General features: G+C 36.7%; 1 protein-coding gene across 3 annotated transcripts in view; it reads right to left on the minus strand.

The window, feature by feature from the left end:
• NR3C2 (nuclear receptor subfamily 3 group C member 2) overlaps positions 1-15138 on the minus strand; it is a 203590-nt gene that overhangs the window by 47519 nt on the left and 140933 nt on the right. For all 3 annotated transcript variants that reach the window (XM_072405896.1, XM_072405898.1, XM_072405897.1), the window contains exon 4: positions 4713-4829. In XM_072405896.1, coding sequence (XP_072261997.1) covers positions 4713-4829 — 117 coding nt within the window. The remainder of the gene's footprint in view (positions 1-4712; positions 4830-15138) is intronic.

The raw sequence follows: 15138 nt of genomic DNA on the forward strand, positions 1-15138 counted from the left end.
TATAGCCCTAGAAATAATTAACACTATGCAATTTAAACACAAAAATGTCTTTGTAGTTTTAATAATAATTACCATTGAAGGGTTGCAGCGATATCCAAATAGGGTATCCCACAAAGATCCATCCAGCACTGTCAGTCCCTGCTGCACAGATAAAGGGGGCTCCACCCAACTGCCAGGCTGGCTAGATTGGCTAAACAACAAAGGACTCTATATAGTAGGACAGAACTCCTTTTGTTGTGTTGAGCCAATCTAAGAGGGCAGCCAGCCAACACAATGCCAACATTCAGCCCAGGTGGGTGAAATTCTGAAATGTTTTCAGCATTACCAGCCAGAAGGCCAACTGCAGTGCAACGGGCTGAGCCAGCAGGCCAACTAGTTAAAGCGCACATTTACAAAAATGTTTGCCAAAAACAAATTGTATCTGCAAGCATAGGGATGCTAAGGAGTAACACCCTGATGCTAATATACCCACTGATCGGTTAATAACATGTTTTTGTTTCTTATACCTACATTTTTGAACCCTTGTTTATTGTACACTATAGGACATTGCAGGAAGATGTGTCCCTGAGGTTGCATAACTGTGTGGGAACATTATGTTTAGGTGAAATTTCAACTCTATTAATAATTCTGCTACTGGAGGTCTCAGAAACTCTACTTAATATCTGTCAAATTCTACATATTAGATTCACTGTGATGACCTTCATTCAGCACATCACTCTTTACACTCCCCAAAAAAATATATGTTGGCTTAGCCTAAATAAAAAAAAATGCCTTGAATAAGGAGGCACAAAGTAAGGTTTGACAATGTAGATAATTTCTGTATCATTTCTGCTTATAATAAACAATACCATTAATCCTTTCAAAACAGAAGTGATGTTCAGGGAAATAATCATAATAAAGAACTAATATACCATTGAGCAGTGATTTTCAACCACTGTGCCGCGGCACACTAGTGTACAGTGAGAGATCCTCAGGTGTACCGTGGGAAATTATCCAATTACCATTGTCGAGTGTAACATTTTTGATTTGTAGTGTGCCACAGGATTTTTTCAATGTAATGTAATGGATTTGCTCGTGTCTCAAAAAAGGTTGAAAAACACTGCTACCATAGAGAGAATACAATACAATGAAAAGAAAAAGGTAACAGATACAACCTCAAAGTTAAGGGTATACCAGTCTGTATAATACATATCTATCTATCTATCTATCTATCTATCTATCTATCTATCTATCTATCTATCAATTTTTGTCACTGTTACCTGATGTGATCAAAAACTATTATGAATAACATGGAATGTCAAACAGTAATAACATCCTAAATTGCTATCTGAGGCTTTAAATTTAAAACATAAGTATTGCCCTAGAATGACATCAACATAAGACAGTAAATGTAGAAACTGTAAAAGCATTTTTACAGCCAAATCATTAGAACCTGTCCTGCTTGACTACCACTGAGGGACAATTGACTGGTAATTACACATGCACACTGTTCATTTCTGGGTATCCAAACAAAGAATTCCTTGCAAATATTCTCTATATTTTGAACTTTTGCCTAAACCATTTAGTAGTTATTACCAATCATTTGTAAATTAAACTAAGATGGAGGAACATTTAAGGACACAGATCACTTATTTCTAAAAAAAAATGATCTAATAGCAGCAGACATTTATTTAATCATTGTCACAGCATGAGTCACCGAAAGGTATAGTTATTCTTCAAGCAAAAATGAAAAATAATAAAAACATAGCCTTCTTTTATCACAGCTAATAAAAAAGCGCTGTCTCTCTGTATTAAACTGAGGACAGTATAAAGCGTCTCTTAACAGAATGACAACCCTATTCAAGAATAAGAGCTTAGTAGATTAACAAATCCAAATGCAAGAAATAGCACGCAACAAGTTTTTTTTTTGTAAACCACATGATTGTTTTAGTAAAAGTAAATGGGGTAAAGGAGGACATTTTCTACATTTGTGCGGAACAGAGGAGGGTGTCAATTGTCATGGTCTCTTACGTGGTAGCTTGCATAAAATACTGGGTTGAATAAAACAAAACTTGTAAAGCATTAACCTCATGACAAACCAAAATTCTAAACAAAACTAAACCCTTGTGATCTGTGCTCAATAACAAAAAACATATAACCATGTAAATATGCAATGTGTGCTGTTATCTGGTATATATGCTTTTTACAGGAAACACATGTTCCCCAGGACATGTGGCCCCATGATTTCATCACTACCTTTAAGTTATGTGCAGGTAACAGAGGCCCTAATAAGCTCTTTTTTAATGGACATTGTGTAATGTAATGTGTTTGATATTATATGGCTACATTTATTTGGATGAAATGTGACTTTTTCTAGTTTTAATATTGGGTGCAGCTTGGACTCATCAGAATAGTAAACTGCTTAGCTCAGTTTATAAATTTTTGATAGGTACTTCTTTCTGGTGCTACCCTATCATTGGGTATTTATTATTAAAGCTCTCCATGACTGGAGAAGATAGCCTATCATGGGGGAACATGGGTGAGACAGCAAACCAGGAAAGGATCTGGTATAGGATTAAAAACCTCTGCCAAATAATTGCAAATGATTTTTAAGAAATCCATTTTCAGGTTTGCTTCTGATGGTGTATCTAACTTATGATTATTTTAGGTAAATGTTTAAATTACTAACTTTTTGAACGGTCTATTGGTGGCATTATCATATACTAGTAACACTTAAAGTTGGACTTTTAAACAACTGTTAAACACAACAAAAAGAAAGTTCAGTTTGGTCTAATCTAAATGGTTTATCTGCCAGAATGGTTATTTTCCAATACAAAATGATTGAAATTAGTCAAACCCTTGGACGATCCAACAGTAAATTTCAAATTCATTCACTGGGCAAGTCACATGTGACAAAAAGAGATACACCAATCATCAGGTTATCTTATTCTTCACTTTCTAAATAAATGACATTTTCAGTGATCTAATCCAGGTCCTGGGAGTCCATGCACACGCAGTTTGATTGATATGTTACCATAGAGTGATGCTTGGCTGTATATGAATAGTTTAAGTTGTAGAACAGTCTGACTATAGATCAATGATTTCTGGCATGATAGTTTAGATGCATGATTTTGGGGTTGTTAATGTGATAGTAATGTTTCCATAATATTAATCCTTTTTGTCATGTAAATTATTGGGTTAAAGCACTGTTACTCAACCAGGGTTCTTCCAGAGATTGCTTGGGAATCTTTGAGAATTTAGCAACTTGTGCCTTTCAGGTGAATTTAACTTACACCAATGATCTTTTTGGCTATCTATAAGGGTGACATTCATCCCAGCGGCCAGCAATGTAGGAGGCATTTTTCCTACTGACTACCACACTAATGTACTGTAAGTTGTGTATATAGTAATTATAGTAGGGGTTCCTGAAGACCTGAAAGTTATTTCAAGGGGTTCCTCAAAGTTAAAAAGTTTGAGAAAAAAGAAGGATAGACAAACATATGAATAAAAGTGCACTTTTAGCTGACCTTGGCTGATCTAACTTTAATGGTCTTACAGTCATGACCTCTATTATTTTTGCGCAGTCAGTGCCACAAGTGTTTAGTGCCCTGGCCTGCTTATGCATTATAGGCCTGTTACGTCTATGGCTAAATTCTCTAGAATCTCCAGTCTTAGATTTCCAGCATGATCAAAAGGTATTTTATAGTTATTGAAAAGATAAAACAAACGCTTTAAGGGGTATGTTTAACAGATCATTTAGGAACAGACAAAGGAAGGTTATTGTTAGGGTTTACATGCAGTTCAAATAGACACTTGTTAGGGATTTATTTATTTTCCTGGAATAATGTACTTGAGACAATAGATAGTAGGATAGACTGTCCATGTAAGGAATCTCTTTATCCCAACACTGCAGCTTTTGTAAAGCCTCCTCAGCAAACAACACTTATGGGAGTGTTGGATGTCTGTGTCCCCCACACATGTTATATTTCATCCTCTGTTGAGTTCAGTAGTGAGGTAAAGGTCAGAGTACAGAACCAAGGTGCACATCAGGGGGACACAGGCACCTGACATTTCTAAAAGTGTCCACCTGGCTCTCTGAAGTTACGTTTTCCCTTGTGCAATTTCTCTCTGTACTTCACAGCCAGGTAAATGTTTGACAGTCCTGTGGCTGCATACTGCTTTTCCTGGAAGTAGTCAGACATGGTAAATGGCAGTACCCTTCTTGTCTCCAGTATACACATGTATCAAAAGAACTAATGTGTTTCATACAGTAGATAAAATCTATTACCAAAACCTGTTTTACCTACAATTCTGTCATTTGTTTATATCGGGAAACTGAACCATCTAAAATAAACCACAAACTCTAATATAAAAGGGTCCTTAGTAAGACTTAAATAGCTACAATGATAGCTGTGCCAACCACCAATTCAATGTACTGCCTTACTGCTTGTTACACTATGGATACCCATCTTTATTAAAAAGATCATTTGTCTTGTGGGGTGGATTTTGTTTAATATAAATCATGATTAATAATTCTTCTCCAATGTTAACATGTTCTACAAGCCAGACATATTATTCTGTAAACTAATATAAAGGTTATTTTCTGTGCTCTGCTTCCAGACATGTTTACATACCTATATGACAATTGCATCACCGCACTAAGTGAAGCAATCAGTAGCCTGGCAACGCACAGGTATCATTTCTACAGAGAATGTGTATTTTGTGTTACTTACCACCAAGATTCATGCCAGCCTGGAGACACTTCTGCAATCTGCATGCAGGACAGTTCTTCCTCCGAATTTTGTCAATAATGCAGTCGTTCCTTCCTGCACAGAGATAACTGTGCTGCCCTGGAAATACATAAGCAAGAATTATTTTCTATTTTGATGGTTTCACATCTCAAGTGCATGCACTGCTTTGTAAATCTTCACTTCAAGATTAATAGGATTAAAAAAAGATGAGCCAGTCAAAACTGATGAGAAATGGGGAATGTAGTGACATCGAAACGAGAACTTGGACAGAGTACAGGAAAATAGAGACAGTGATGGATACAATGCGGCGTGCAGTGAAATATATATGCTTGTGAGACTGTAATTTAACAACGAAGAATCATTTACATTTCATATAATGATGTCATTTACTATGAAATCTTCTCAATTACCCTGTGTTTTTTTCCCTACCAACTTTGAACAAACAATCATAAAGCACATCCGAATTGCAGACATTCAGGGGCAAACACAAAAAGTCGATTTTAAACCCACACTTCTTTATAACAAAGCTATGTAATAACATTGTGACTCTACTGAAGCAGAATTTTAAGTAAAATAGAGGACAATGCCATTTAATGAACAGAGCAGTAATAAATAGCAGCCAATCAGCTTTCTATGCACTGAACTAATCTATAAATGATGTGCATGGCTGTTAAAGCCTACTGCCCTGTTTGCACCAACATTTTGAAATTCACCCATCCCATCCATTGCAAAGCTTAGGTATTCAGCGAAGGTGCTTGGAGAACTTCAATAAATATATACAGAGAACCTCAGAACAGGCTCCAATGGGAGTCCATTGGTATTGAGCAGAATAGCTGCAGCCAGTTGGGAGATGGTGCATGTGGCATCCCCTTTACTCAGAAACTGGTTTACCAGTTTGACAGCTACCTTGACGTTCATTGCTTACCATATTAGTCCCTCTCTAGTAAGTTACCTCACTGAGATAACCAAGCCACTGGTTAGGGGGTAAAGGGGATAAGCATTTTGGTAAAACCTGTTATTGAAAGTGTGAAATAATTGATTCAACTTTAAAAGCTGCAAAAAAAAAAAAAAAATTTGCAAAAAGTTAAGTTAATGTTATACATTTAAAAAAACAGCATGCATTTTACTGACAACTTTATACAGTTACCAACCTCTATCAAACCATAAGCAAACAGCTCAATACACAGTTCAAATATTTGTGTGTATTGTCTCTGCTAATCTAATCATAATGCAGAAACACCTTCCAGGCAGTAAAAGCAGGTCCTGGTTTACATTTTATGCACTTCATTTATTCTAAACCTTATATGGATGACATTTAGTTTGATATGGCAATTTATACCATAAAAAATGTTTCCTAAACTATTGTTTTGACATTTGTTTTCATCCTTTTTTATTTATATATGTATATCATTGCTCCTGACAAACTTCCTAATACAGAATTTTAGTTAGACTACTAATTAGAGACTAATCAGAGACTTTCCCAATGTGGCACAACAATTTCAGAAACATTATTTGAAGTTGGGAAAAAAAAGGGGAGCCCACTTTATCTACTGAAAGGGGGAGTACTGACATAACATTTATTTTATGTAGTATATTGAAGCTTACCAGTCATCAAACTTGGTGGATACATTTGTTTTAATTTTTGGATTTATTGGTATTATTCTGCACTTATCACGCGAATGTACTAAAACTTCCCCAATGTTATATTAATTAGAACAAGTTCTGAGTCAGGGTTTACACAGTTTCTGTGGCAGAACCCTAGTACCAAAATTGTACCAAATCATACACAATATTATCTATGTCAATCTTATTGTATTTATCAGAAATCAAGGGATACAAGTATGTCTAGCTAATATGAAGTGATGCAGGTATGTCTAGCTAATTGAACCATTATTAGACACATCACTGGTTAAACTATTTTAATTCAATGGTTATGTACTTGCTGTGACTCTTTAGGAAAAATAATGTATTTTTTTAGTTCAAATATAAAGGAAGACGATTGTCAGTTTCTGTTTTTTTTTTTAATGCAGTCTGAACACGTTTAAACTGGAGTGAAGGAGCTTAATATCCAGTGTTTCAATCTCCTTTCATAATAAGTAACCAATTATAAAAAATGTACCAAGCTTTGAGAGGTGGTGGGCGAATGGATTTGGCACAGTAACCCCTATGAGCACTGCCCAGGTCTGTTTCTGAGTTTCCTAAACAAGCGGCAGAACCATAAAAAAAAAAAAAAAAGGGAACTGGCATGTGATGCTCTCTAAAAGCAGACAATTCTGAAACAGAGATATAACAGATATGTTAGCTTGATAGCACTACTGAATGGTTCATGTTGCTTTAAGATGAGAGAACCAAATGCTGTTTCTTTTTAGTAAGAGGCAGTGCTAGTTCACTTTTCCCCCAAATGTATGAATCAGTTTGGGCAAAACAGGGGTCTTTCAACTGGCAGTGACCTCGTAATGCTGTAAAACTAAACCTACAGTTACATAAATAGTTCCATGTTTAAACAAATATGAAAAAAACAACTGATTTTTTTTAATGGTAAACGGACAGTGGAAATTGATTCATTTCACTAATGTTTTTTTTCTTCAACTCTGACAGATCAGATGACCACATCCTTTCCCTTTATAGAATTTATGACTAACTTGTGACAACGCTTTAAAATAAGAATCCTCCATATAGCTGAAAAGAATGTGTATATGATTAAAGTTTTTTGTCTGATGACTTTAACACGATTCACCTTATAATTGCAGCAATAAATATTTGAAATGCAGAGCAATGAACGGTCACAAATATACTTAAAAGAGAAACTGGAGTTTTTTTGAAGATTTCACAGATTTTATAAGATGTAAAAAAAAGTGTTTGTTACAAAAAAAAAAAAAACTGTAATACAATTTCAGCAGGTACTTGCTAGCTGTTCCATTCTTTATAATGGTTTAATTGGCGTGTCTGTTTTAAAGAACAAGTGTAATTTCAAGTTAAAAATAAAAAGATCAACAGTACTATACTTTCCTCCTCATTGCTGAGATTTTCATGGTTTGTTCCTTGTCTAGTACCGCAAAGCCTTTGCTATGAAAACTCCCCCGGCCAGGTCAGTTTTCTTCTACTCACATGTGCTTTGACCTTATTAGTTTTTATGTATGATCTGAGCTCTTGGTGGCCTTTAATCATCCAGCATGTGGGATAAGGAAGGTATTTTACAAAGAAGGTTGCATTACTGGAAATAACCCAAAGAACTGCTGATATAGTAACTATACCTGGGGTTCCCTGAAGACTGCAAGTTATTTCAAGGGTTCCCCTATATTAAATAGGTCAAGAAGCACTGTTCTAGATATAAGGCATTGGCATTGTTGTGCTATTGGCAAGGCCTTGATACTGGCTTTGATCATTTGGCAATATTTTTTTCTGGTTCTAAATTTATAAATAATGATGATGATACTAAAGTATGTAGAAAGAGTGTGGGGTTTTTAGAAAGAATATTATGGTACATCTGCTGGAAGCATGCACTTTTATACCAGACCCTTAAGGAGCTTGGGAAAATATTCTGAGTAGCTGGAGGTCGAACTGGGGCATTGATACTATAAGAAATAAAATGGGATGGTGATTAATACCCTTGCTTTTAAATTGTATGTATTTGGGTGTAGTCTTTTTGATCCAAATATTCCTACTGCTGACTTTATCAGACTTTCTGCAAAGAAAGGAAGCACAGTTCCATAATACGTATATATATCTGGGCTTTCAAATTCTGCAAAGCTTCAGGTGTAATATAAAGTACAAACACATTTTTCCTGTGTATATTGTCTTTCCTAATGTTATTTTACACCATGGCAAGAAAATGAGCAGAGACGTCACCATGTGCAGCTAAATGACATTTGATTGAGTAGTCTGTGTGGGTGGAAAACTTGTTTTTCATTTTTTTTCTTCTCTCTCTCTGCTTAGCAGCAAATTGTCTTGAAATATCAGGCACTGTCAAGTCAGTAAATAACTTAATGTAGCCCTTTAATGTACTGCATGTGTTACATGTTGCAGATCAGAAATTTAGATAAAAATATGTACACAAGAAAAAAAGCATAAAATTGCTTGTAAGTTGTCTAATTGCTCAATGTTTCACTATACTCTCAAGACAATGTTAAAAGTACTTTCTTTGCTGACAGTTTCTAGGTAATGCTTTCTGGTTCATGGTTTTGTCAATAAAAGTGGTTGTAGATTACTTCTAGCGGCACAGTAAAATTACCTGGTTGGTTTGACATCCAACCTGAATCTCAAACAACTAAGACCCCAGTTGCCTTGCCCCTGACCTCTGTAGTTGCAGGCATTATTGAATTATTCATCCTTACAGCAACATTTTTGTAATAAAACAGCTCTTTCTATTTTGCTATTTTCCCCAGTAGTGACCTAGCAGCCTTCTAAATTTTAAATGTTATAAATACAGAGCAGGGGCACAGGAAGAGGGGGTAGCAGACTGGTAAATGCTAGTTTAAACAACTTTACAGATTCCATTTTCAGTGAGGTCTTGTTTAAAGCTTGTTGACTGATGAATAAGAACATACAAATGTTAGAATATCCATAGCCTGGCTACAATAGTATTCAAAGTTCTGAAAAGGGCACCTACATGGAAACCTACTTACAACAGCCAGGTGGGTTTTACAGACATTCATAACTATTCTGTCATTATGTGGTTCTGATTGTACAGATGTAGCAATGTTGTAAAAGCTTGTAATCTCTTTTTTTCCCCAAAATTATGATTATAATTGATTGATTGATTGATTGATTGATTGGTTTGGACAACAATGGGAAATAGGGGTGTCAAATCCCTGCCTATATGTATTTTAGTTCTGCATTTAGATTGAAGGTCTATTTTAGACATATTTGGTGGTTGGAGTGGGCATAAACAATTGAGTAACTGGACAATCTTTTAAGGGCATTGGTTTGCATTAGAACATAGAAGTTAATCTGACTGTCAAAGCTGTTTCAAGCAGCTTGATATAGTTTAGAAGTATCCATGAAGAAACTAAATAGAATCCCAAACTCGTCTCTAACGCATGATAAATGTAGCTAAAGGATGTTGCATTTGCCTACCTACACAAGCCCTAAACTGACTAGCATACACATGAATAAACATGGATATAAATGAATGTCCTTACTGTGTCCTCCAAGCATGTGTATTTACAATTTGTGTAGATACTTCAAAGATGACCATACAGCATAAGAACATTAAAGAAATTCCAACCCTTCTCCCTCTAAAAAAGTTGGTTACAGGTGATAGCCTGTTTATACTGATGGTTTGGTGATTTTTTCCCTGGGTAATTTTTCTAATGTTCTGTGTCACATCTTCACCATTTATGTAAAACATTTTTTAACACAAATGTAGAAGTATTTGGAATTTCCATCATTTAAAATACATTCTCTTTTTTCTATTCCCTCAATAAAGCAGCTCCCTGTCTTTTCTTTATTTTTTCTTTTACTCCATTCTTTTTAATGTCGCTGTATACAAGGTGCTAGATCACATAGTAGAGTAAATTAAACCCACAATAGCCGTAATACTTCACAAAGCTGTCAGTAAAGACTCTACTGTCTTTTTTCCTTAGGGATCTCTGCTTCTGATAAGGAGCTGTTTTTCTATTTGAAAACTATCTGTGATGATACAAGTTATCAGGAGAGTTATAAAATTTGTTTTCCAAACACAAATGTGGGCTCATTTGGGCTGATAAAAAACGGTTTATGTGATCTATGGTAAGGATAATCCTGATTTATGCCTATGGTAAGTGCATCATCTGCATATGCAAGGGTAGATGTAATAGCTTAGGGAGGTTTTTCAGAACTACAGCAATCAGGCAGCTATTAAACTCTTAAGTCTGCCCACGGGCCCTTGGTAAAGGTGAAGTGTTTTTTAAACATAAAAAGTTTGATCCCAACACCATTCCACGCAGAGGAATACTTTTACTAGCAATACTTGTACCCTGGCTGAGGATATAAGGAAGGAATCAGTTGCCAAAAAAAGAAGATCTAAGCTTAAAATAGAAAAAACAAACTTAAAAAAAATAAAAGAATTACTGAAAATTTAAAACAGTGCCAGAATAAATGCTTAAGATCTGTTTTTATATCTTCCCACAATCTCTAAGATTTGGCATAGAACATTTGCACCAATATAGAGCAAAATGTCTTAAATCTCTATAGAAATTAATAGCTGCTTGCCACAAAAAGTCACCTACCTAACAATCATATAAAATAAATCCATGGAAGGTAGTGCTTGAAAGATTTACCAGTTGTTAGCTTGAACTGCTAGCAGCAGAACATCAATTTTTAGACAAATGGAACAAAGCTCTAAAAAAGACACATTTTACAGCCTTGTGTACCAATGATGGCTGGTAACTTCTGCAACTGCTTAATATACACTTAAATACTTTGACTTTGGGAACAAAAAAAACCTTTCTCCAGAGGTTTCTCTATCTCTACAGATTTTGGCAATACATTTCCTGGCTACGATGTTAATTATTCAGACATCATAACTAATTGAATGTCAAAATGATTAAGAATTACTTTCCAATGGAATGGAAAGAACAGACAAATACAAGACAGTTAAAACTGCAACCCTGTGTGCCATAAGAAAATGAAATGTGACTTAATTGCCTATTAAATGCCATATAAGTCTGTGAGAAAAGATCATATGATTGTTCTTATACTCTGTATATAATAAATATGCAATGAAATAAAACAATTCTTCATGATGACAATCTCAGAAACACAAAGTATATGAGTTGTGCTAAGGATCTCAGAAAAACACAGTGGGTATGCTCTGCACCAACGATCTCAGAACTGCAGTGAGTATGCTGTTCTTCAAGGATCTTGGAAATGCAGTGAGTATGCTCTGCATCAAGATCTTCATCTAATGAACAGTGGGGTATGCTCAGCATCATGGATCTCTGAAGCACAGTAAGTATGTTCTGAGTGAAGGACCTCAGAATTATAGTATGTATGATTTGTATCTAGGATCTCAGAAGCACAGTAAGTATAACGTGAATCAAGAAACTCAGAAGCATGGTAGGCATGCTGTGCATTAAGGATATTAGGAGAATAATAGATATAATTTACATTGAGGGAATCAGATGCACGGTGAGTATGTGTTATATCAAGGACCGCAGTATAGATATATCAAGTATCCTCTACATTGAGGACCACAGAACTACATTCATGCCCTTCATTGAGCATTTCATATGCACAGTATGTTCTGCATCAAGGATCTCAGAAGACCAGTGAGCACAGATAACCAGCTCTGTGCTATCAGCTTGGCACAGAGGAATCACTTTCAATGTAAACACCTGACACAGATATTCTTTTTAGTTTCTGATTTAGAATGAAAGGTTATTTTATATGGTAGGATAGGAGCTGGGGGTTTACATTTGTGTTTCCTTTTATATTGTATGTAAAGTCAAATAATAAAAAAAATAAAATGAATAAACATCTTTGTAATGCATGCATGCACATACCTAGTGGTGGCCTGACTGCATGTAACATTTTTGGGGACACAAGGGTGGCAGACCTGCCCAGTTGCCTTCTGCTAAACTACATGCAGTTCACTTAAAGATTATTAATATGCTTTTACATTCCCATGTACGCGATTGGGTATACTTTGCAAAGTGATTTATCACTACATTCACAAAAACTAACTAAAAACTTCTTGTGCAGTGGATCTCTCTTTTTTGCTGAGGGTCTCACATTAAAATGTTTGGTATTTGCGGTCATACATAGTGTCTGTTTCAACGAGTTTAAGCTTGTGTCAGTAGCATTTATTTGATATCAGTTTGACCTGTTGTTGACCTCCCTTTTGACCTACTTTACATGGATTTGAATCCCCATAGACCTTTATTGGGAGGCAAAACCTATTTGACAAAAAAAAAAGCCTGGTAAGAAATGCCAATAATCGTGTCCTGTCCAGTTACATTTAGGTGTGGGAAGTAGGTGGTGACCCCTAATAAAGGGTAAATAGGAAATAATTACTGTAGTTTTTAAATTGTATTTCTAAGACAAAATGCACTTACACTGCCAAGAATGCTAAATTGACTTCACTACCCCAACATGATAAACGTATTAGATGAAATGGAACTACTGACAGTAATATATTTATTAACTTGTAACAATGTGATTAAATTTTAATTACTTTAATTTCAAAAGCAGCAAGAATTATTGATTTTAATCATTTTTTCCTTTTGTTACAAACAACAGCTAAATAATCCTGCTTATTCACATTCATTTTATATTAGCAAACCAAATAAAGCTATTCTCTCAGTAGCAGATATATATTGTATATCTCTCCTTGCTGGGAATACACAATGTGATTTAACATATGTAACAGCTGGCCAAAGAAATCACAGGGTTTCGTCCAGGATGACAGATACATTTGCCCCGGATACAGGTTATATGCAGAGTATTTTTCTGTTTAGACAGTTTTCCTTTTGACCTGAAGGTGGGGTTGAAGTACCAGGCTGAATGACAATGAGCTTCTTGGCCAGGTGGGGGAGCTAAAGAGGCCTGGGTACGATCAGTTGTAACTGTCTCAGCTTAAATGCATCTCAGCTCATGGATCTCACATAAGGAGGAGGATGCGGGCAGCTTTATAAGCGGGTGTTTGGAAGGCTCTCAGGGGAAAGCCAGCAAACCCTGGGATTCCCTGACATACAGGAACATAGAGAGAACTTACAGAGCAAATGAAAGACCCCACACTGTTTAAAGCCCGTGAGAATGCCGTAAAAATTGATGGGAACCTAGTACACCCAGACGAGAGGGTTGCATTCCCATACTTTATTATTGAAAGGGACCTACTCTATCGGGTGTCACAAAGTGGGGCGAAAACCATTGAACAGCTAGTGGTACCCAAACCGTACCGAAAATTGGTGTTATTTCTGGCCCATGGGCACCTCCTAGCGGGACATCTGGGGGCTTAGAAAACCAAAGAGCGAATAGTCCAGAGGTTTTATTGGCCAGGGGTTGCCAGGGAGGTGTCCTGTGCTGTCCTGTGCGGAAGGTAGTAGATAAAGACGGGAAAAATTGTGACTGTTTAAACCCCTATTTGATGTTTGCTATCCGGGAGGTACCCCAATCCTCAACCGAATTCTCTCCCTTTGAATTATTATATGGGAGGCACCCCAGGCGACTGTTAGATATTGCTAAGGAAACATGGGAAAGTTCCTCTCTAAGTGAAAGTTCCCCTCATAGAAGTGGCATCGAGCATGTGGCACAAATGCTGGACAGAACTGCACAGGTAATGCCCTTGGTTAAAGAGCATCATCAGGCCCAAGGGCAGTTTGCGCAGCAGAGAATTTATAACTGGGGTGCCCGTATCTGTACATTTGCCCCTGGGGATAGAGTTTTGGTACTAGTACTAGCCAAATGGCACCTATGAGGTAATGGAAAAACTGAGTGAAGTAAATTATAGGATTGGCCAACCTGGTAGGCGGAAACCAGAGCAAATCTATCATGTAAATTTGTTGAAACCATGGAAAGGAAGGGAAGCATTAACCGTGAGGACCACGGAGCTACCTGCTCGGTCTGACTCTGTAATCCCAGAAGTCTGAATTCCAGACACCTTGTCAAAGAGTCAGCAACAGGAATTGAGAGATTTTGTGCTCCAAAATAGGCATATGTTCTCCAACTTGCCTGGACGAACATCCATAGCTACACATGATATTATAACCCCTCCAAGTGAAAGGGTAAGATTAAATCCCGATCGAATTCCTGAAGCTAGACGAGAGGTAATACGTCAGGAAGTTAAAAAATTGCTTGAATTGGGGAGTCCAATAGCGATGTGTCTAGCCAAATTGTGTTAGTACCCAAACCAGATGGGAGCTGGAGATTCTGCAACAATTAACGTAAGCTGAATCAGATCACAAAGTTTGACGCCTATCCTATGCCCCGGATAGATGAGTTGATTGACTGGTTGGGGAATGCTAGATACATGACCACTTTAGATCTCACCAAAGGTTATTGGCAAATCCCCCTTATCTTGAGTCATCTAAGGAGAAAACTGCTTTTGTGACCCCTGACAGAGCATTCCAGTATAAAAATATGCCCTTCGGACTACAGAATGCTCCAGCTACGTTCCAGCGGGTGATGGATAAGGTACTCCGACCCCATCAAAAATATGCTGTGGCCTACCTGGATGATGTAATTATTCATAGTGCAGATTGGGCCTCGCATTTAGTAAAGGAAAGCCGGGTTTGTTGCATACCCTAAAAAGTGCGCTATTGGGCTGGAAGAAGCCAAATATCTGGGGTACACCATTGGAAGAGGAATAATAAAGCCTAAGGAAAAGAAGATGAAGGCCATCCAGAATTAGCCACACCAAATAATAAAAAGCAGGTTCGTGCTTTCTTGGGGATCGCCGGCTATTATAGGTGCTTTATTCCTCACTTTG

This window comes from Pyxicephalus adspersus, chromosome 3, assembly GCF_032062135.1.
Source record: "Pyxicephalus adspersus chromosome 3, UCB_Pads_2.0, whole genome shotgun sequence".
Taxonomy (NCBI): domain Eukaryota; kingdom Metazoa; phylum Chordata; class Amphibia; order Anura; family Pyxicephalidae; genus Pyxicephalus; species Pyxicephalus adspersus.